Source organism: Babylonia areolata, chromosome 16 (genome assembly GCF_041734735.1).
Source record: "Babylonia areolata isolate BAREFJ2019XMU chromosome 16, ASM4173473v1, whole genome shotgun sequence".
Taxonomy (NCBI): domain Eukaryota; kingdom Metazoa; phylum Mollusca; class Gastropoda; order Neogastropoda; family Buccinidae; genus Babylonia; species Babylonia areolata.
This window is the reverse complement of record NC_134891.1, coordinates 21950791-21974145: the sequence shown is the minus strand read 5'-3', so window position 1 is coordinate 21974145 and position 23355 is coordinate 21950791. Positions and strand designations below refer to the sequence as shown.

The following is a 23355-nucleotide window of genomic DNA, read 5'->3' as shown; positions in this document are numbered from 1 at the left end:
TTGTTAAAAAAAAAAAAAAAAAAAAAGAGGAAAAAAAAAAGAGAGAGAAACACAGAATATGTATGACTTTACAGACAGGCGCAGTAGCTGAGTGGTTAAAGCGTTGGACTTTCAATCTGAGGGTCCCGGGTTCGAATCACGGTGACAGCGCCTGGTGGGTAAAGGGTGGAGATTTTTACGATCTCCCAGGTCAACATATGTGCAGACCTGCTAGTGCCTGAACCCCTTCGTGTGTATATGCAAGCAGAAGATCAAATACGCACGTTAAAGATCCTGTAATCCATGTAAGCGTTCGGTGGGTTATGGAAACAAGAACATACCCAGCATACACCCCCCCGAAAACGGAGTATGGCTGCCTACATGCCAGGGTGAAAATGGTCATACACGTGAAAGCCCACTCGTGTGCATACGAGTGAACGCAGAAGAAGTATGACTTTACAGTATAAAATGCATGAGTGTAAGGATGACTGTTACAGTATAAAGATTAAATTAATGAAGACATGACATGGTATGACAGTGACATGACACAGCAGCATGATAAGATGACATTCAAGCAAATAAAAGATATTTAAATATACAACATGAAAGGAAATGACAGTGCTTCGGGCAGCAACACAGAGATGGTCAGAAACAAACAAAATCAGATAACGAGGAACTTTTATTGGAAGAACACCATTATAGATATATCTAAATGATGTGAAACAATCTCACCATATACACATGAATAAATTTCGTATTCACAAACACATAACATTTCTACACTTTGGGACCCTGGAACATCAATTCATAGGAAACCACGTCATAAATATGTACGCATGGACCGTCAGTCATAAGAAACCATGTCATAGATATGGATGCATGGACTGTCAGTGTCGATATATGTGACACTGACATCAAACTAAATGAAACCATTTCACAAGTCTATGTGCTGCTGCTGTGAATGGGCCAGCTGGGCTATAAAGCAGAAATGATTGAAATGGTAACTTAAAGGTTTTGTAGCCCTCTGAGGGACAATGCATTTTGTATTCACTGTGTGTCTAGGGCTTGGCATAGGAAGGCGGGGTCTAATCCCCTCCTTTCCACACAGAATCACAAGTCCAACACCCAACTGATTCTGCCCGCCATCCAATCAACAGTGATGATGATGATAATGAATGATTGATTTCTGATGGACTAAAACCTCTGTAAACTTCTTCTTCTGCGTTCACTCGTATGCACACGAGTGGGCTTTTACGTGTATGACCGTTTTTACCCTGCCATGTAGGCAGCCATACTCCGTTTTCGGGGGTGTGCATGCTGGGTATGTTCTTGTTTCCATAACCCACCAAACGCTGACATGGATTACAGGATCTTTAACGTGCGTATTTGATTTTCTGCTTGCATATACACACGAAGGGGGTTCAGGCACTAGCAAGTCTGCACATATGTTGACCTGGGAAATTGTAAAAATCTCCACCCTTTACCCACCAGGCGACGTCACCGTGATTCGAACCCGTGACCCTCAGATTGACAGTCCAGCGCTTTAACCACTCGGCTATTGCACCCGTCAACCTCTGTAAACAAGATGTATCAATTGTGGATGTGACAAGTAAGAGCAGATTGACAATACATGTTGTGATGTGGATCATGTGGCAGGTATTACGGGTGTGGCATGGTCATTCCTGAAGCGTTGGAAGGCTGCAGCATCCTCGACCTTGGCTCTGGGACAGGACGGGATTGTTACGCCATCAGTAAGCTGGTGGGTCCCACTGGTCATGTCACTGGTGTGGACATGACAGATGAACAGGTGCGTGAAAGGTTGTCTCTTTGTATATGGTCTTTACTCATCTGCATCACCACTGAACTATGGAGTCCTACAAGGTTCTGTGCTTGGGCCTGTTTTGTTTGTTTTGTGTCTAGTGAGATTGATAAACAACACTCACTTGTCACACGAGAACTTTGCTGACGACACCCAGCTGCATACACCTTGTTCCATTTCTGAACTCGACAACATGATCACTAGCACCCAAAACTGATTTACAGACCTGGTTCCATTTCTGAACTCGACAACATGATCACTAGCAACCAAAACTGATTTACAGACTTAAAGCAATGGATGACTCTTAAACAAAGTACAATGCAATGAAAGGAAAACAAAAATCATGCTCTTAGCTCCCACTTGATTCCAGAATAACTATTTGGTGTTATATATTGTACCATGTCAAACTGATGCAAACCAGGCCTATCTGTTTGCTCCTTTTGGCCAAAATTTCGCAGCACCAATCTATTTTCTTTCTTTTTTTTTCATTTCTTTTTCAGTCCATAAATTCTGTGCTACACTTGACCCTACTCTTTCCTTCAAACAGCATGTATCCAATGGTGTTAGGCAGCCTATTTGGAAAATAAAATAGGGTTGAAAATCCCAAATGCTGTAAGCATTAAGCTGTTGTGCCTATTGATCGTATCTAATGGTTGATAAGTCACGTCCAGTTAAAACCTCAGGAAGAGGAGCTGGAGTATTCAGAGGCACACACTGACATAGTTCTTACATCTAAATATATTATTTTTGTCTTTTCTATTTGTAACAGATGTGTATTACTGGAACATTCTAGGTTTGTGTGTGTGTGTGTGTGTGTGTGTAGACAGTATAGTGCTTGTGCATTTGGTTGTGAATGTGAGAAATTTGACGATATCACTTTCCTTAAAAGCCAGTAACAGCAGTGTGGTGTTTGCTGTATCAGCTGGCAGTTGCGCGGAAGTTCATCGACTACCACACCAAGAAGTTTGGTTTCCCTCAGCCCAACGTGGACTTTGTCAAGGGGAACATTGAGAAACTGACTGAGGCGGGAGTGAAGGAGAACAGTGTGGACATTGTGATGTGAGTACACTTAATTCTTTATCAACAAACATGTGTAAACAAGGTTTTAATTACACATACTTAACCGTGACCCAACTAGTGCAGAATCCGGCAGGGGTCTGACATTCCTGTCCTGTGCAAACTACTATCTGCCTATGCGGAGAAAACGAAACTACGGCCGATAACCTCCTGGAAGTAGGTAACCTCCCCTTTGTCCCACTGGTTAGCACCCTCTTTTTCCGGCAGCCATCATGACTCCTGTTCCTGTGCTCTTCATACGGCCAAGTTTTTGTTGTATTTTCTGCCTGTCTGTCGATTCTCTGGCGTTCTTGTTTGTTGTCAAATTATGTCTCCAACCAGGTCACATAATTATGTAGCTCGATTGGGGAATCGTGCTTAAATTAAGGCGCAATCGCAGTCGATTCGCTGACACTCTGGGCCCTCTACTCCTGGCCCTCTCAACAACGCCAACCACAAGGTTTTTTAGTTGTTGTTTTTTTCTTAATAGGATATTTCAATAGTATGCAATGTTAATCAATACACCCTACATAATCTTCACATCCCTGTTGTGTGCATGTGTGTCTGTGTCTGTGTGTATTAGTGTGTGTTCTTGGGAAGCTTCAGAGATGGAGTTTTTTTCAGCCACTGCACAAAGTGGAGAATTTAAACTCTAGGCAGACTGACAGATGTTGACAGAAAACCCTATCAGAGGGTAAAAACTCAATTTGATAGCAATCCTATACATGGCATAATAGAGCAAATTTACTGGAACAGTAAGAGTTTGTGTCTTCCATCGTCTGGTCTTCATGAGTTTTGTTTCAGTGAATGGAAACATGAACCCTAAATATTAAGATTCAAGATCAAAGGTCAAGGTTACAGCACAGCATAAAATTATTACTTCAAGAAAAGAAGAAGATTAACATCATGATAGAACATAGGCCTGACATCCAGTCTTCATCAGACGTAGAACAGTGACTGACCTTGATTAGAGCAAACTCTCTGTTGGAAGTCAAGGCCAGGGTTCAAAAGGTGAAGGTCATGACATGGCACAATAATAATAGACAATGCTTGAGAGTATTACAGAGATATGGTCTTGCGTCCAGCGTTCATAAAAAAAACACTGGGTGAGATGGTTGGTCATAAAGAGAGCAGGAAATAATGATGAGAAAACGAATCACTTTTATACTGTGCAACTCACTTGGCTGTATACCCTCCATTCATAATGCATGCCATCATTTATTTATTTTATTATTATTATTACTACCTTTTTCTATTATAATTATTTTTTAAATTTTTTTACTTATTTATGTACGCTTATTGTTGACTTCAAGTTTTTGTGCCTTATACATATTATTTGTAGTGGTAGTAGTTTAAAAAAAAAGTTTTTATCTATTATTTATTCACCTTTTTTTTTCTCTCTCAAGGCCTGACTAAGCACGTTGGGTTACGCTGGTGGTCAGGCATCTGCTTGGCAGATGTGGTGTAGCGTATATGGATTTGTCCGAACGCAGTGACGCCTCCTTGAGCTACTGAAACTGAAATGCATGCCATACTCACTGACATGCAGACTCACCCGTAAACAACCATCCACTCACGTACAACTCAAGAGATAGCTAACGGAATGTTTGGCAAAGTAAATGAGTTTTGCGATTGGCTTTTAATTTATCGAAGTTAGCTCAGAGTTTGAATGTTGTTGTGACGGGCGCAATAGCCGAATGGTTAAAGCATTGGACTGTCAATCTGAGGGTCCCGGGTTCGAATCACGGTGACGGCGCCTGGTGGGTAAAGGGTGGAGATTTTTACGATCTCCCAGGTCAACATATGTGCAGACCTGCTAGTGCCTGAACCCCCTTCGTGTGTATATGCAAGCAGAAGATCAGATACGCACGTTAAAGATCCTGTAATCCATGTCAGCGTTCGGTGGGTTATGGAAACAAGAACATACCCAGCATGCACCCCCCCGAAAACGGAGTATGGCTGCCTACATGGCGGGGTAAAAACGGTCATACACGTAAAAGCCCACTTGTGTGCATACGAGTGAATGTAGAAGAAGAAGAAGAAGAATGTTGTTGTGCAGACTGGATAGCAGTGAGTTCAAAGTTTAGGAGGGGTGGGGGGTGGGCTGTGAAATGAAAAACACTTTCTGCAGCTATCTTTCTTTTATGGTTTGGAAAAAAAACACACAAAAAAACCCCACATCAACACACACACATTGAAATTCAAGCCCAAAAGGTCAGAATTGTAATACAGAGCAGGAAAAGAGATTTGTTGGCTAAGAGGGTTTATTTCCAGCATTGAATCTCCATGAACTTTAGTAAGTGAATAACCCCCCCCCCCCTTCCCCGTCCTCCCTCCAGCGTATATATCTATTCTCATTCTCTCACTGTCTGTCTCTCTTGTATCTCTTTCCTTCCCTTCCCTGTCTTTTCTTCACCAACCTCTCCCCCCTCCCTCTCTCTCTCTCTTTTCTCATCTTTCTCTTCCACCTCCTTCCCCTCCACCTTCTCAATGTGGTCAGGTTTTTCTTTGTTACACACGATTGCTGCTAATGCGTTTCTCTGTGCTCAAGTTACAGTTCCAGCTGTCTGCTTCTGTGGTGTTGTGAAGCAGGAGCTGTGTCTTCACAGCCACATTTTGTCACTGCAGCTTTGTCTTTTGTGTTTGTTTTACAGCTCCAACTGTGTCATCAACCTGTGTCCTGACAAGGGCTCTGTTCTCAAGGAGGCGTTCAAAGTGCTCAAAGTCAGTGTTTGTTGTGTGTGTGTGTGTGTGTGTATACATGTGTGTGTCCATGTGCGTGTGTGTGTGTGTGTACATGTGTACATGCATGTATGTGTGTGTGTGTGTGTGATCTTCAGTTTAACGTCTATTCACTAGAAGTGTTTTTAGACAGGTGTGTTTGTGTGTGTGTGTGTGTGTGCATGAGTATGCATGAGTGTGTGTTTATGTGTGCATATTTGTGTTTGTGTGTACATGTGTGTGTGTGTGTGTGTGCGTTTTGATGGAGATGTATTTATTTGTATTTGTGTATAGTTGTTTAAATGATTCATGTATGGTACAGTGTAAAATTATCATTCTCTATGTATGTGTCGTAACATTTTCTAATTTATCAAATGCCTCTTACTTGGAGATGGCTGATTTCCCCCTGCAGAGAGTAGGGGGAACATATTCTTGGTAATACTAAAGACACAGCTGTGATTGTACATGTGGTAACACCAGGTGGTGTCAAGGCTACAAATTCCCGGATGTTTTTTTTTTTAATTAATTTTTTAGTTGTACCAGGGACAAGTAGGTAAAAAACCAAACCCCCCCCCCCAAAAAACAAAGAAAAAACACCAGCCAAAAACAAGTACTTATCCCCCCACCACTCCTCCCAAATACAAACACCCCCCACCACCCACCTCCCCTTGTTTCAGGACAAAATATGTCAGTAATGTTTCTTGCATCTGTGGTGCTCACATAACAGCCGATCATATACCAACTTGCGATATGTTAAGTCTCAAATCCCTGAACTGAAATCATCTTCAGTGTTGACGATCTTCAGCAGTCCATTGCTGATGTATGACTTTTTCAACTCCTTGTTAAATAGTCCAGTTGGTTCGCTGTTATAGTTGTTAGTTTTTCATTAGAAATATGTTATATTGTTATGTTGGGTTTTTTTAAACAAAACTTAAATCAATAATTTTCACACACACACACACACACACACACACACTTTCACTTACTCATACACGTACACAGTAATCCCTCCCCCTCCTCCCACTCGATTTTTTTCCTACCCTCGTCTAATATCACTTACAGTGAAAAGACGTTAAACTAAAGAACGAACGAACGAACAACCTCCCCTTCCAATTTCTACTGACCCTCCCAAAGTAAAGAGACAGTGAATAAAAGTAAGCATGGGAAGGGCAAAGAAAGTCAACAGACGTTCATTTTATTGACTCAGTTGTGTAAACAAAGTGAGTATGTTTTAACCTGGTGTTCGGTTGTCTGTGTGTGTGTGTGTGTCCGTGTGTCTGTGTGTGTGTGTGTGTCCATGGTAAACTTTAACATTGACATTTTCTCTGCAAATACTTTGTCAGTTGACACCAAATTTGGCATAAAAATAGGAAAAATTCAGTTCTTTCCAGTCATCTTGTTTAAAACAATATTGCACCTCTGGGATGGGCACAAAAAAATAAAAAAAAGAAGCCTAATTATATGCAAACTGCATTTACTGTTATATTTATATTTTTTGCATTCTCTAAACTTGGCACTTTGACCTCTTATTCTGACACAACAACAAGAGGAGTCATTATTATCATTTTTTGTTCAAACAGGAACTTCTTTTGCTAAGCATGGAAGTTTTATTTATTTTGCAAACATTTTGGTGCAGATAGTAAAAAAGGGAAATTACTCTGTAATTAATGCTAGGGGACTTAATTTATCACAAGTGAGTCTTGAAGGCCTTGCCTCTCTTGTATATATATATCTTTGTATATATGTGTGTGGGGTTGGGGATGGGAGATATGGGCGTGTGTGTGTATGCTTGTACAAGTAAGTGTTCATCTGTGTGTGTGTTTGTGTGTGTGTGTGTGTGTGCCGTGGAAGCTGCGATACATAGACTAGAAATGAGTGTGTGGAGGAGGGGGGTAGAGGAGGTGCAGGGTAATGTGTGGTGTGTGTGTGTGTTGGAGCTCATGTACATTTATATGTATTTGACTGTGCTTTCATATCTGTGAAACTGCATGTTTGGTGCATATCTGTTATGCATGTGTGGGTGTATGTGTGAATGTGTGTCTTCATGTTTTACATTTATTTGCTTATTTATCATCATTGTTGTCTTATTTATTTATTTATTTATTATTATTATTATTATTTTATTATCATTACTACTACCTTTAAAAAAAATTTTTTTTTATCATAATTATTATTTATTTATTTATTTATGTAAGCTTATCTATTATTTATTCACTTTTTTTTCTTTTTTTTTTCTCAAGGCCTGACTAAGCGCGTTGGGTTACGCTGCTGGTCAAGCATCTGCTTGGCAGATGTGGTGTAGCGTATATGGATTTGTCCGAACGCAGTGACGCCTCCTTGAGCTACTGAAACTGAAACTGAAACTCATTTTATGAGCAGTATGTATGAAAGGAAGTTTCAGTCTCTCAAGGAGGTGCTGGGATAAATCCACATGTGCTACACCACCTCTGCAAGGCAGATGCCAAGCAGCAGCATAACCCAGTGTGCTAGGCTCTGAGTGCATGCATATGATTATGTTTGTGTTCCAGTCAGAGCAGAATTTCTTCTGCAGGATTTTGCCAGACTTCTTCTTCTTCTGCGTTCGTGGGCTTCAACTCCCACGTTCACTCGCATATACGCGAGTGGGCTTTTTACCTGTATGACCGATTTTACCCCGCCATGTAGGCAGCCATACTCCGTTTTCGGGGGTGTGCATGCTGGGTATGTTCTTGTTCCCATAACCCACCGAACGCTGACATGGATTACAGGATCTTTAATGTGCGTATTTGATCTTGCGCATACACACGAAGGGGGTTCAGGCACTGGCAGGTCTGCACATATGTTGACCTGGGAGATCGTAAAAATCTCCACCCTTTACCCACCAGGCGCCGTCACCGTGATTCGAACCCGAGACCCTCAGATCGAAAGTCCAACGCTTTAACCATTCGGCTATGCCGCCCGTCGGATTTTGCCAGACGACAACATTTTAGTTGCTCATGGGTTCTTTTTCAGGGCACCAGGTGCGTGCTGCATACAGGATCTCAGTTCATGGGTCTCATCCAAATGACCCGAAGATCAGTTTTTGGTTTTCCAGTCAAAATCAGGAGAAAGGGTGAGACAGGGATTTGAATCGAAAACCTAACAAACACTATATTGGTATATAAGTATTGTTTGGAACAGTCAGCATTACTATGTGGTGTTGTTGGAACAGCCGACATTGTTGTGTGGTGTTGTTGGAACAGTGAGCGTTACTATGTGTTGTTGTTTGAAGAGCAGATGTTACTATGTGGTGTTGTTGGAACAGCTAGTGTTGTTACGTGGTGTTGTTTGAACAGTCGGTGTTGCTTTGTAGTGTTATTGGAACAGCCAGTGTTGCTATGTGGTGTTGTTGGAACAGCCGACATTGTTATGTGGTGTTGTTGGAACAGTCCGCGTTACTATGTGGTGTTGTTGGAACAGCTGACGTTACTAAGTGGTGTTGTTGAAACAGTCAGCGTTACTATGTGTTGTTTGAACAGCCGACATTGTTATGTGGTGTTGGAACAGTCAGCATTACTATGTGTTGTTCGAATAGCCGACGTTACTATGTGGTGTTGTTGGAACAGCTAGTGTTGTTACGTGGTGTTGTTGGAACAGTCAGTGTTATTATGTGTTGTTGTTGGAACAGCCGACGTTACTATGTGGTGTTGTTGGAACAGCCGATGTCGTTATGTGGTGTTGTTGAAACAGTCAGCATTACTATGTGTTGTTCGAACAGCTGACGTTGTTACGTGGTGTTGTTGGAACAGTAAACGTTACTATGTGTTGTTGGAACAGCCAGTGTTTCCATGTGATGTTGTTGGAACAGCCAGTTGTTTCCATGTGATGTTGTTGGAACAGCCAGTTGTTTCCATGTGATGTTGTTGGAACAGCCAGTTGTTTCCATGTGATGTTGTTGGAACAGCCAGTTGTTTCCACGTGATGTTGTTGGAACAGCCAGTGTTTCCATGTGATGTTGTTGGAACAGCCAGTTGTTTCCATGTGATGTTGTTGGAACAGCCAGTTGTTTCCATGTGTTGTTGTTGGAACAGCCAGTTGTTTCCATGTGATGTTGTTGAACAGCCAGTGTTTCCACGTGATGTTGTTGGAACAGCCAGTGTTTCCATGTGTTGTTGTTGGAACAGCCAGTTGTTTCCATGTGATGTTGTTGGAACAGCCAGTGTTTCCATGTGATGTTGCTGGAACAGCCAGTTGTTTCCATGTGATGTTGTTGGAACAGCCAGTGTTTCCATGTGATGTTGTTGGAACAGCCAGTGTTTCCATGTGTTGTGCAGGAAGGGGGAGAGCTGTACTTCAGCGACATGTACACGGACTCCCACCTCTCCCCTGAACTCAAACAGAACCGCCTTTTGTGGGGTAAGAGTGGTTCATCTCCCTCCTGCGGCAACACGTACACATATGATAGTCAGTCACGTCCGACTGTGACCTTTAGAATAGTTAAGAGGAGGCAACTGCTGTCTTGACTGTCTGTGCTAGGATTTGATGATGGTGGAGAGTGTCTTGCCCCAAGTCACATCCCCACTCTCTCGGCCAAGAGAGCTTAACTCACTCAGTACGGCCATTCCTCACTTCTCCTCTACACAGACCCTTCGGATGTCCAGTGGGCGTCTGAATGACCCAACCTTTAGCTTCCGTCGTCAGAATTGTGGTATTCTTTGTCAACATTCACCTCTTCAGTATAAGAGCCTTCCGCTTGCAATATTTTGATGATGGTAACTGGGGTGAAACGCTGTTAACGTCCTCTCTTTCACCGTTCGTATGGAGAGAGTTAAGGACAGTCTGTGCTGGGATGGTCCCCAATGGCCAGCTAGCTCCCAAGACCGCAGCACTAAGAGCCCATACAATCCTGCAGCAGCAACAGGAAGTGTGTAATGGGAAAAGTAGGATCCAGTGTCTCGATTCAGCCAGACAACAAGAAAAAGACAATTCTAATCTTCGTCGGGGTCTATTTTCACAAATCCTCACCAGCTGCCCTCTCTGTCTATCTGTGTTTGCAGCAGTCTGTAACCAAGGAACAAAAAAAACAAAAGAGGCAAGGCCTTCAAGACTCACTTGTGATACACAGGAAAAAAAAATCCAAGCTTTTTATCTATTGTGTATAATTTCAAAATGTAATGTTTAAGATGAGAATGATCAATTTAAAGCGAATTAAGTCCCCTAGCATTAATTACAGAGTAATTTCCCTTTTTTACTAACTGCACCAAAACGTTTGCAAAATAAATAAAACTTCCATGCTTTGCAAAAGAAGTTCCTGTTTGAACAAAAAATGATAATAATGACTGCTCTTGTTGTTGGGTCAGAATATCAGATCAAAGTGCCAAGTTTAGAGAATACAAAAAATATAAATATAACAGTAAATGCAGTTTGCATATAATTAGGTTTCATATTTTATTTTTTTGTGCCCATCCCAGAGGTGCAATGTTGTTTTAAACAGGATGACTGGAAAGAACTGAATTTTTCCTATTTTTATGCCTAATTTGGTGTCAACTGACAAAGTATTTGCAGAGAAAATGTCAATGTTAAAGTTTACCACGGACACACAGACACACGCACGCGCGCACACACACACACACACACACACACACACAGACAACCGAACACCGGGTTAAAACATAGACTCACTTTGTTTACACAAGTGAGTCAATGAAAGACATTTTCATACTTATACTACAGATCATGAAGGTTTTGGTTAGAGTGTTAAGTATCCAATGGGTGGAAATGGACATTCCAGGTAGTCGACTGGTGTGACAGGTTAAAAAAAAAAAATTTAAAAAAAAGTTGATGTACACGGTTATGTCATGACAGGTGAGGGCATGGCGGGGGCCCTGCTTTGGCAGGAGCTGTACCAGTTTGCCCAGCAGATCGGGTTCAGTCAGCCACGCCTTGTGTCAGCCTCCGATGTGGACGTCAGCAAGTTCACTGATCTCGTGGGTCAGTTCCACTTCTTGTTGCTGTTCTCTGTGGTCTGTTCTGTCAGCCTGTGTCATTCAGCCTGCATCATTCTGTTTTGTCAGCCTGCGTCATTCTTTTTTGTCAGCCTGCGTCATTCTGTTTTGCCAGCCTGTGTTATTCTGTTTTGCCAGCCGGAGTCATTCTGTTTTGTCAGCCTGTGTCATTCTGTTTTGCCAGCCTGCATCATTCTGTTTTGTCAGCCTGCGTCATTCTGTTTTGTCAGCCTGTGTTATTCTGTTTTGTCAGCCTGTGTCATTCTGTTTTGTCAGTCTGCGTCATTCTGTTTTGTTTTGCCAGCCTGTGTCATTCTGTTTTGTCAGCCTGTGTCATTCTGTTTTGCCAGCTTGTTATTCTGTTATGTCAGCCGGGGTCATTCTGTTTTGTCAGCCTGCGTTATTCTATTTTGCCAGCCTGTGTTATTCTGTTTTGCCTGTTATTCTGTTTTGCCAGCCTGTGTTATTCTGTTTTGCCAGCCTGTGTTATTCTGTTTTGTCAGCCTGCATTATTCTGTTTTGCCAGCCTGTGTTATTCTGTTTTGCCTGTTATTCTGTTTTGCCAGCCTGTGTCATTCTGTTTTGTCAGCCTGTGTCATTCTGTTTTGTCAGTCTGTGTCATTCTGTTTTGCCAGCCTGTGTTATTCTGTTTGGCCAGACTGCGTTATTCTGTTTTGCCAGCCTGTGTCATTCTGTTTTGTCAGCCTGTGTCATTCTGTTTTGTCAGCCTGCACATTCTGTTTTGTCAGCCTGCACATTCTGTTTTACCAGCCTGTGTCATTCTGTTTTGTCAGCCTGTGTCATTCTGTTTTGTCAGTCTGTGTTATTCTGTTTTGTCAGCCTGCACATTCTGTTTTGTCAGCTGGAGTCATTCTGTTTTGTCAGCCTGTGTCATTCTGTTTTGTCAGTCTGTGTTAGTCTGTTTTGTCAGCCTGTGTCATTCTGTTTTGTCAGCCTGTGTCATTCTGTTTTGTCAGTCTGTGTTAGTCTGTTTTGTCAGCCTGTGTCATTCTGTTTTGTCAGTCTGTGTTATTCTGTTTTGTCAGCCTGCACATTCTGTTTTGTCAGCTGGAGTCATTCTGTTTTGTCAGCCTATGTCATTCTGTTTTGTCAGCCTGTGCAATTCTGTTTTGTCAGCCTGCGTCATTCTGTTTTGCCAGCCTGTGTTATTCTGTTTTGCCAGCCTGTGTTATTCTGTTTCGTCAGCCTGTGTTAGTCAGCCTGCCTCATTTTGTTTGCCTGTGTCATTCTGTTTTGCCAGCCTGCGTCATTCTGTTTTGCCAGCCTGTGTTATTCTGTTTTGCCAGCCTGTGTTATTCTGTTTCGTCAGCCTGTGTTAGTCAGCCTGCCTCATTTTGTTTTGTCATTGTCATTCTGTTTTGTTAGCCTGCATTATTCTTTTTTGTCAGCCTGCATCATTCTGTTTTGTCAGCTTGGGTCAGCAGCTGGGGTGATGTTTCTTTATTTGGGCATTGTTAGCCAGTATAGGTCATTTAACCAAAACCTTTTTTTTTCTGTTGCATGCAGTATTTTATGGACTCTAAGGCAGTAATGAATGGAATAAGCAGTATTCTACTGGGGAAAACAGTTTTAACTAGTTGCCCCCCCTCCCCCCCCCCCCCCCCCCCCCCCTGCAGTTTTTAGCAGTTGTATTGTATTACTTTTTGTCAAAACAGATTATTTCTCTGTGAGAAATTCAGGCTGCTCTCCCCACAGGGACAGACTGTCGCAGCACTGCAGCATCATGCTGTTGTTGTTTTTTTCCTTTTCTTTCTTTCATTCTTTTTTTGAATTTTTTTTCTCCCAACAAGTGTAATTGTTTTGTGTTGTATTATCCTTTGTGAACAGATTTCTTTGTGTGAAATTTATGCTGCTCTCCTCGGGGAGAGTGAGTTGCTACAGTACAGCCCCCCCCCCCTTTTTTTTTCTTCCTTTTTTTTATTTATTTATTTTTTTTTATACCTACAAATGTATTTTCCATCAAAGTGGATTTCGCTACAGAATTTTGCCAGGGATGACCCTTTTATTGCCATGGTTTCTTTTACATGTGCAAAGTGAATGTTACACATATGGACCTCAGTCTATCGTCTCATCTGAATAACTGGTGTATAGATTAGCACTCGAGGTCGGGTAGAAGAGGAGAAAGAACTGGTGAGTGTGGGACTCCATCGTGAGTACTCAAGATTTTCTTGCTTCCTAAGTGGATGCGTTACCACTGGGCTCAAACCATGTTTTGTATTTTGTATTTCTTTTTTTCACAACTGATTTCTCTGTGCAAAATTCGGGCTGCTCTCCCCAGGGAAAGCGCGTCGCTACACTACAGCGCGACCCTTTTTTTCTTTTTTTGTATTTTTCCCTGCGTGCGGTTTTATTTGTTTTTCCTATTGAAGTGGATTTTTCTACAGAATTTTGCCAGGAAAAACCCTTTTGTTGCCGTGGGTTCTTTTATGTGTGCTAAGTGCATGCTGCACACGTCCCGGGACCTTGGTTTATCATCTCATCTGAATGACTAGCGTCCAGACCACCACTCAGGGTCTAGTGGAGGGGGAGAAAATATCAGTGGCTGAGCCGTGATTCGAACCAGTGTGCTCAGATTCTCTCACTTCCTAGGTGGACATGTTACCTCTAGGCCATTACTCCACTCCAATCAAAGTGGATTGTTTTTGCTTTGTTTTTTTACAGTTGAAGCAAAGTTTGTGCCAGTGACATGCTGAATGTTGTGTGGGCAGTTGAAGCAAATTTTGAGTCAGTCACATACTGAATGTTGTGTGGGCAGTTGAAGCAAATTTTGACTCAGTCACATACTGAATGTTGTGTGGGCAGTTGAAGCAAATTTTGACTCAGTCACATACTGAATGTTGTGTGGGCAGTTGAAGCAAATTTTGTCAGTCACATACTGAATGTTGTGTGGGCAGTTGAAGCAAATTTTGACTCAGTCACATACTGAATGTTGTGTGGGCAGTTGAAGCAAATTTTGACTCAGTCACATACTGAATGTTGTGTGGGCAGTTGAAGCAAATTTTGACTCAGTCACATACTGAATGTTGTGTGGGCAGTTGAAGCAAATTTTGACTCAGTCACATACTGAATGTTGTGTGGGCAGTTGAAGCAAATTTTGACTCAGTCACATACTGAATGTTGTGTGGGCAGTTGATGCAAATTTTGAGTCAGTCACATACTGAATGTTGTGTGGGCAGTTGAAGCAAATTTTGACTCAGTCACATACTGAATGTTGTGTGGGCAGTTGAAGCAAATTTTGAGTCAGTCACATACTGAATGTTGTGTGGGCAGTTGAAGCAAATTTTGACTCAGTCACATACTGAATGTTGTGTGGGCAGTTGAAGCAAATTTGGAGTCAGTCACATACTGAATGTTGTGTGGGCAGTTGAAGCAAATTTTGTCAGTCACATACTGAATGTTGTGTGGGCAGTTGAAGCAATGTTCGTGTTAGTCACATACTGATTATTGCATTTGCATTTGCTGTCTTTGTTAATGGTGTGTGCCTGTCTTCAAGATACTTGTGATTGATTTGATAATAATAAATAAGCTGTCCATTGTGTGTGTCAGGGGAGGCCAGGTTTGTGGCAGTGACGTACCGCCTGTTCAAACTGCCTACCACTGCTTCACCAGCCAGCACTGTGACCTACAATGGAGGAATCAAGGAATACCCTGACTGCTTCACTCTGGACCATGCCACAGCTTTCAAGGTAAAAAAACCACAAAAAAAACCCCAACTCTTGAAGAATCTCATGACGGGCGCCATAGCCGAATGGTTAAAGCGTTGGACTTTCGTTCTGAGGGTCCCGGGTTCGAATCACGGTGACGGCGCCTGGTGGGTAAAGGGTGGAGATTTTTACAATCTCCCAGGTCAACGTATGTGCAGACCTGCTAGTCCCTGAACCCCCTTCGTGTGTATATGCAAGCAGAAGATCAAATACGCACGTTAAAGATCCCGTAATCCATGTCAGCGTTCGGTGGGTTATGGAAACAAGAACATACCCAGCATGCACACCCCCGAAAATGGAGTATGGCTGCCTACATGGCGGGGTAAAAACGGTCATACACGTAAAAGCCCACTCGTGTGCATACGAGTGAACGCAGAAGAAGAAGAAGAATCTTGAATTTTACATCCATTTGTTTATGAAAAGGATACTGAACACCTCCAGAGACCCAGCAGTAGTGCAAGGTCTTCTCAGGTGTGTGGGCTTCTGGTGACCTGACATTCAGAGATTCCTGTGGATTGATGACAAGTAATCGACAACAACAGAAGCTGTCAGTCTGATGTTTGTTTTGCAGAAAAACGAGGCTGTTGACGTTGATGGTGAGGTTGCCGCCGTCTTGTCGTCGTCCCGCTTCCGTCAGTTCTTCTCCTTCAGCGAGTCAGGGCCCATCACTCCTGTCACTGCTTGCCCTGTGAGTTGTCTCTCTGTTGTACCTTCAAAATGGCGGCGTTTCATTTGTTCTGTGTGTTCTCAAGAGAAAAAACCCAACAACTTGTAATAAGTAATGGCAATGATTTTTTAACACACACACACACACCTACACACACACAGACAACCGAACGAGTTATTACACAGACTCTCAATTTTTTTTTTAATGTATAAAACTCTGAGTAGTAGTGAACAGTGTTTCAGGGATGATGATCATAGTAGGATCATGATGATCATGACCGATGATACTATGCAGTGGTATTAGCAAAATAGAATGCCTTCTACGCTGCTGCTGTTTTTCTAGCCTTTGGGCAGGTGCAGAAAACCTAATCCTCTTTATTCTGATTATTGTTATCTTGCTCGAAATTTCGAATGTTGTGTTCAGAAAAAATGTGTTGCATAAGGTCTATGTCCTGATCCTGTAGATCTTTGTTCTGTTCATAGTGATCCTATAGGTCTGTGTTCTGTTCATTGTGATCCTATAGATCTGTGTCCTCTTCACTGTGATCCTATAGATCTGTGTTCTGTTTATTGTGATCCTATAGATCTGTGTCCTCTTCACTGTGATCCTGTAGATCTTTGTTCTGTTCATTGTGATCCTATAGATCTGTGTGTTCTGTTCATTTGTGATTCTGTATATCTGTGTCCTGTTCATTGTGATCCTATAGATCTGTGTGTTCTGTTCATTGTGATTCTGTATATCTGTGTCCTGTTCATTGTGATCCAATAGATCTGTGTCCTGTTCATTAGATCTGTGTCCTGTTACAGATCTGTGTCTTGTTCATTATTACCTTATCGATCTGTGTTCTGTTCATTGTGATCATATAGATCTGTCCTGTTCCTATAGATCTGTGTCCTGTTCATTATTACCCAATAGATCTGTGTTCTGTTCATTGTGATCAATTAGATCTGTGTCCTGTTCATTATTACCATATAGATCTGTATTCTGTTCATTGTGATCCTATAGATCTGTGTCCTGTTCATTATTACCATATGAATCTGTGTCTTGTGTCATTATTACCCTATTGATCTGTGTTCTATTCACTGTGATCCTGTAGATCTGTGTCCTGTTCATTGTGATCCTATAGATCTGTGTCCTGTTAATTGTGATTCTATAGATCTGTGTTCTATTCACTGTGATCCTGTAGATCTGTGTCCTGTTCATCCTGTTTCAGAAAGTGGACCCCTTTGAGAAAACAACAAAGAAGGCGTGTTGCTAGTTCTCTGCCTTGTGTCACAGCAGTGGACCAGGTCTTCTCCATGTGCTCAGCCACACTTCTTCTCCTGTTGGGAGGCAGACAGCATTGTCCACAGCCTTTAACCCCTTCAGTGCTATGCATCTTTTTTTTTTTTTTTTTTTTAACCGCTTCAGCACCATGCATTTTTTGGTTTTATAACCTCTTCAGCACCTTGCATTTTCTTGGTTTTATAACGCTTCAGTGCCAGGCATCTTTTTGCCTTGAACCCTTTTGTATTGTGGTTCACATTTTAGCTATTTATGAATTTATGGGCTTTCGCAAAAAAAAAAAAAAAGTGCCTTGATACAGTAGGTGGTGCATCAACTGTAACCGTTGTTGGTAAACAGACCTCTTGTAAAAATGTTTCATCTGCTCCACTGATTGATCTTCTTATAGTTTGTTGTTCTGATTGGATCCTTCTTCTTCTTCTGCGTTCACTCGTATGCACATGAGTGGGCTTTTACGTGTATGATCGTTTTTACCCCGCCATGTAGGCAGCCATACTCTGTTTTCGGGGGTGTGCATGCTGGGTATGTTCTTGTTTCCATAACCCACCGAACGCTGACATGGATTACAGGATCTTTAACGTGCGTATTTGATCTTCTGCTTGCATATACACACGAAGGGGGTTCAGGCACTAGCAGGTCTGCACATATGTTGACCTGGGAGATCGTAAAAATCTCCACCCTTTACCCACCAGGCGCCGTCACCGTGATTTGAACCCGGGACCCTCAGATTGACAGTCCAACGCTTTAACCACTCGGCTATTGCGCCCGTCATTGGATCCTTACCCCCTCAACATTACACCTGGCGACAAGAAATGGCAGTGGCATTTCACTTCCAGACTTTGATCATTTTCCAGTTCATGTTGATGGGGTTGATGCAGCGTGGAAAAAAAAAATGGTTAGCATGCTTTTGAGTTGCTGCTGAAAGCAATGAATGTTCAGGACCATGGGTGAAAGAAAGCTCTACTTCTACACTATACTTCTACACTTCCTTTGCGTTAGCTGTGCTTGACTATGTATGTATACATATGCATGTTTTTGAATGTGTATTGTGTGCGTGTGCATTTGAGTAAGTTTGTGCCTGCCTATGTGTGCGTATGTGTTAGGGTAGCTGTTAGATACACATGTATTGTTAAAATGTATGTACGCAGTGTGTGTGTGTGTGCTTGTGTGTGTGTGTGGTCATATTTTGGTGTGTGTATGTAACATAGATGTAATGTTTTATGTTAACAAAGCGTTTTTGTAAAGCACCTAGAGCAGATTTCTGGATAGTGTGCTATATAAGTATCCATTATTATTATTATTATTAAGAAGTGTATGATGGTACACATACGTATACACCCACACCTCTATACACCTACACCTGTATACATCTACCCGTTGATCTGAGAGAGAGAACTCGCTGTCATCTGGGCTTGTGAGCACTTTCACCTGTATCTCTTTGGTGGTCATTCTTTCACCATCATCTCAGATCACTTGTAAGGCTCTTGAGAACATTTTCAGCAACCCAACATCAAGACCATCAGCATGTGTAGAGTGTTGGAATCCTTGTCTTCAGTCATATGATCTCACCATGTGTTATCAACCATGTGAAAAGAATCCTGCATACTTCCTCAGTCGACATCCAGTTGAGATTATTGAAGTCAAGACAGGTCGTGTGTCCAAGACTGCTGAAGAATACATCAGTTTTCTTGTCGACCATCGCTCACTCACTCACTCACTCATTCCCTCGACCGCTGGGGTCGTTGGGGGGACATGAGGAAGATGTCATAGCTCGCCACGCCGTTCTGTTGGCAGCTGTTGTGAGGAGATCTGGCATCGTCATTTTGGTCCATTCCTTGACGTTGTCGGACCAGCTCTTTCTCTGCCGCCCCCGTCTGTGCCCTCCCTCTACAGTCCCTTGCAGGATGGTTTTGGAGAGGGTGTTATGTCGTATGACATGACCAAACCATGCCATCTTCCATCGTTTGACAGTCGCCAGCAGTGGTTCTTGGGGCCCAACAAGGTTGCTGATCAGGTTCTGCACATAGTCATTAGTCTTGTGCTCCTTGTAGGAGATGTGTAGTAGTCTCCTCAGGCACTTGGTTTCGAATGCTTGGATTCTTCTTTCTGTATCTGCCATCAGTGTCCATGTCTCACATCCATATAAGAGGATGGAGACCACTAGTGACTTGTCGACCATACAGTCCCGAAAGCAATGACATAGCAAGAAATTGCCATGATTCAATGGTCACTGCTAGTTCCAGTACCCACCAAATCACCCACAACTCTTCCATCTTCAGGAAGAACAATGGTCACTGCTAGTTCCAGTACCCACCAAATCACCCACAACTCTTCCATCTTCAGGAAGAACGCATCATCTTTTGACAAATCCCCTTACAATGAAGTCCAAGATGAAACTGAAGATGAGGAGGAAAACTTCCTTCCCTGAAATACCAAATTTGTTTTGATTTGATTTGATTTGTTTTATTTTCAAGCCATTCAGTGCTGTACTTTTAAAAAAATTGTTTAACCCAATTGATCCCTTAGACGCCATATGTTTTATAACCTCTTCAAAGCCACTTTTTTTTTTTTTTTTTTTTTTTTTTTTTTTTTTTTTTTTGGTTGCCATCAGTGTCATGCATAAAACCCTTCAGTGTCATGCATTATTTTGCTATTGATTTTTTAAACTCCTTCAGTGCCATTCATTTGTTTTTGTTTTTCTTGCCAATACCTGGTTTGTAGGTATTCCAAGTGTTCCCCCAAATGATGGAGACAACAACATGCAAACAACGATTTTGGTCTATATTTGTCAATCATTCTCACTCAATGATGGTGCTCAGTGAATTCATAAATTACGCCTTTGTGTGGGCCTGGTTTTTTTTCTGTCTTGAATGGTGTGTTCTTTGATAAGAAAAAGAAATATATATATATTCATACATATATATAGAGACATTGTTTAAAAAAAAATAATGTCACATGTTCGAAAATGGCATTCCAATGACTTTTTTTTTTTAAAACAGGGTCTGGCACCCAGTTTGTTTGAAAGCTTTGGTGAACTGTGCAAACTCTCTCGTATGTTGTATTATTTCTGTAGAATATTTTACTGTTCTGTCCAGCCATGCTTAAAGAGATAAACATTAAGAAACAAACAAAAAAAAGACAACAACAAAACATTTAACATCTTTTTTTTCTTTTTTTTAAATTTAGTTTGATGTTAGATTGATTTTTACCCTTTTTTTTTCAACAGTGAAACTCACAGTCACACACAAAAAAGAGAGAGGTCTTTTTCAAATCATATTGGCTTTGGAACCGTTAAACCAGTTCATTTGCCCAGTATTGATGTCGAGCAACCCAGGGTGAAAAGATCATCTGCTGTGCGAATTCATCTTTTGTGCAGAGCACACACACACACACACACACACACACACATACTGAATCACTGGTTCCCTAATTGGAGTGTTCCTGTAATATGACTTAGGCTGCAGGCGTGCTTGAATTGCTTTTCTTTGAATTTGTTAATTGATGTTATGATTCAAGTATTTACAAGTTGTTGGTTGCCATGTTCTAATTAGTATGGGTTTTTTTTGTCAGCAAATGTGTCAACAGTGTCTCATTTAGAGATAACAGAGTATTTTTGTATCTTGTACTGAAGGCCAGTGATTGCTTTACCGTACTCCATATTCAAAATCAATCTGTATCATGATCTGGATACTGATCTCAGTAAGTTATAATTTTCTTACATATATGAGCAGTTTGCGTACAGTAATAAATAAAGTATCCAACTGATAGATCTGGTTCAGGAACGTGGTTCAAAACTGTTGTCACAAAAAGACACATGGATGTGGGGTGGGTGAATCAAAAAGTATCGCTTTTTATTCTCTGACAAATTTAGCTGTTATCAGTGAGATGTCAACATTCCAAAGATGCTCAAAAACTTTCTTTTTTTTTTCTTTTTTTTTAAAGCAAGAAAAAAGCCAGTTCAATCTGTGTATCAGTAGAGATCTTTGAAAATTTGTGCTCATCTGACCTGTTTTTTGACTCACTTGTGTAAACAAAGTGAGTCTATGTTTTAACCCGGTGTTCAGTTGTGTGTGTCTGTGTGTCCGTGGTAAACTTTAACATTGATATTTTCTCTGCAAATACTTTGTCAGTTGACACCAAATTTGGCATAAAAATAGGAAAAATTCAGTTTTTCCAGTCATTTAAAACAATATTGAACCTCTGGGATGGGCACAAAAAAATAAAAAAAGAAGCCTGATTATATGCAAACTGCATTTACTGTTATATTTATATTTTTGGTATTCTCTAAACTTGGCACTTTGACCTCTTATTCTGACACAACAACAAGAGGAGTCATTATTACCATTTTTTGTTCAAACAGGAACTTCTTTTGCTAAGCATGGAATTTTTATTTATTTTGCAAATGTTTTGGTGCAGATAGTAAAAAAGGGAAATTACTCTGTAATTAATGCTAGGGGACTTAATTTATCACAAGTGAGTCTTGAAGGCCTTGCCTCTCTTGTTTATATTTAAAAAAAAAAAAAAAAAAAATTGTCACCAAAAGAAAAAAAAAAGATAACATGTAGAAGTCATGTATGTCACTGTACATTCTAGTTCGTCTTTGTATTGAATTCATCATCTGCATGGCTTTATTCCTGACAGTTAACCAACTTTCATTGTTCTCTTTATCAAAGTTGCGTTTCTTGATATAGTTCTTTACTGCTTGATCACAACCGTGGTATGTAACAAAGTCAGAATTGCGTATTGCTTCTTAATATCTCTGCTAAGTTAGGAAAACCCCATCTACATCACAAAGATGAGCAAGAAAATAGCACTTTCTTTGTGACCCATCTCCTGTAAGGTTAATTTTGAAGTTTTGTCATTTTCATTACAGGAAATGGGTTCCAAAATTAAAGATGGAGCATTTGTTTGATACGTTTTCACAGATAATTTGTATGCCAAAAATACATGAGACCAACATAGTGATTTACAGTGATTTAGGGGTGGACCTTTTCCATATGATTCAAGACCACCAGTATCTGAAAATGCCAATGTGATAATAGTTTTCCATTTGGTTTCAGTATTGGTTTTCCATATGTATTGAAAATCCTTAAGCATGTATAATCACAGCTGGCATATTCTTATATGACATTTTATTTTCAGTATTGATTTCCAGTATGTATTTGAAACCCTCAGGCATGTACAACCATAGCTGTGTATTACTGAATATTTTTAACATTGTGTATTACTGAATAATACTTTAAACTTCAGTACTGATTACCTGTATGCATTTTATATCATTGAACATGTATAACCAGAGTTGCATAATCTTTAACATTTTGAATATCAGCATTGATTTCCTTAAGTATTTGAAATTCTTAACGAGGGAGCAGTTGAACTGACAGAAAGCAAAGTTTTTTATATCGTTATTTGATAAAAGCCAGTTTCAATGTAATCATTGAATGGTCTGTATTATTAGTGTCTTCTTTGTATTGTACTATTTTTTTCAGATGATAATCAATTAAAAAAGAAAAAAGCAAGACGACTTTGTTAGAATGGTGGTGGTCTGCACTATCTATGTTAATCTTCTACTATCCATATTAAAGTCTCTCTATATATGGATTCAACATAATTTCCTCTAACTACATCTTTTGAGTTTCAGTTTCATGATGAACGAGGCATCACTGCATTCAGACAAATCCACAGCTATATATATATATATATATATATATATATATATCCTAACATGCTAGCCAATCCTTGCAGGAGGGATTTTGTTTAATGTCCCGTCACACATATCGGTGATTGAAGACATTTTGTTAAAGTATTTATGAATACATTTGAGTATTATCGGTTAGAAGGGGTGGGAGATGTGAATGAATGGAGGGTTGGGGGGAAACTGGGCAAATGAGGGTGAAAAGTGGGTGAAATTTGAAAAAAAAAAAAGAAAAGATAATTCTAAATACAATTACAAGAAATTACTTAAAGGACTTCGTAAAAGAGAAGTCGTTAAACTGACAAGCGAAACAACTGATAATGAATGCAAAAAGTAAAAAAAAAAAAAAAAAAAAATCAACGTTCTCAAGTCACTTGTGAAGACACAACTTTCGTGTACATAAGGCTTCATCAAGCTACAGTCAAAAATTATATGCTCAGTTGTCA

The 23355-nt window shown here is 40.7% G+C and overlaps 1 protein-coding gene across 3 annotated transcripts in view; it reads left to right on the top strand.

The window, feature by feature from the left end:
* Positions 1 to 21204, top strand: part of LOC143291236 (arsenite methyltransferase-like) — a 31631-nt gene extending 10427 nt beyond the window's left edge. For all 3 annotated transcript variants that reach the window (XM_076601020.1, XM_076601018.1, XM_076601019.1), the window contains exons 3-10: positions 1636 to 1786; positions 2721 to 2857; positions 5509 to 5578; positions 9868 to 9949; positions 11399 to 11524; positions 15106 to 15245; positions 15835 to 15951; positions 17144 to 21204. In XM_076601020.1, the coding sequence (XP_076457135.1) occupies positions 1636 to 1786; positions 2721 to 2857; positions 5509 to 5578; positions 9868 to 9949; positions 11399 to 11524; positions 15106 to 15245; positions 15835 to 15951; positions 17144 to 17188 (868 nt within the window). In that variant the 3' untranslated portion in view covers positions 17189 to 21204. The remainder of the gene's footprint in view (positions 1 to 1635; positions 1787 to 2720; positions 2858 to 5508; positions 5579 to 9867; positions 9950 to 11398; positions 11525 to 15105; positions 15246 to 15834; positions 15952 to 17143) is intronic.
* Positions 21205 to 23355: the final 2151 nt, after the last annotated feature.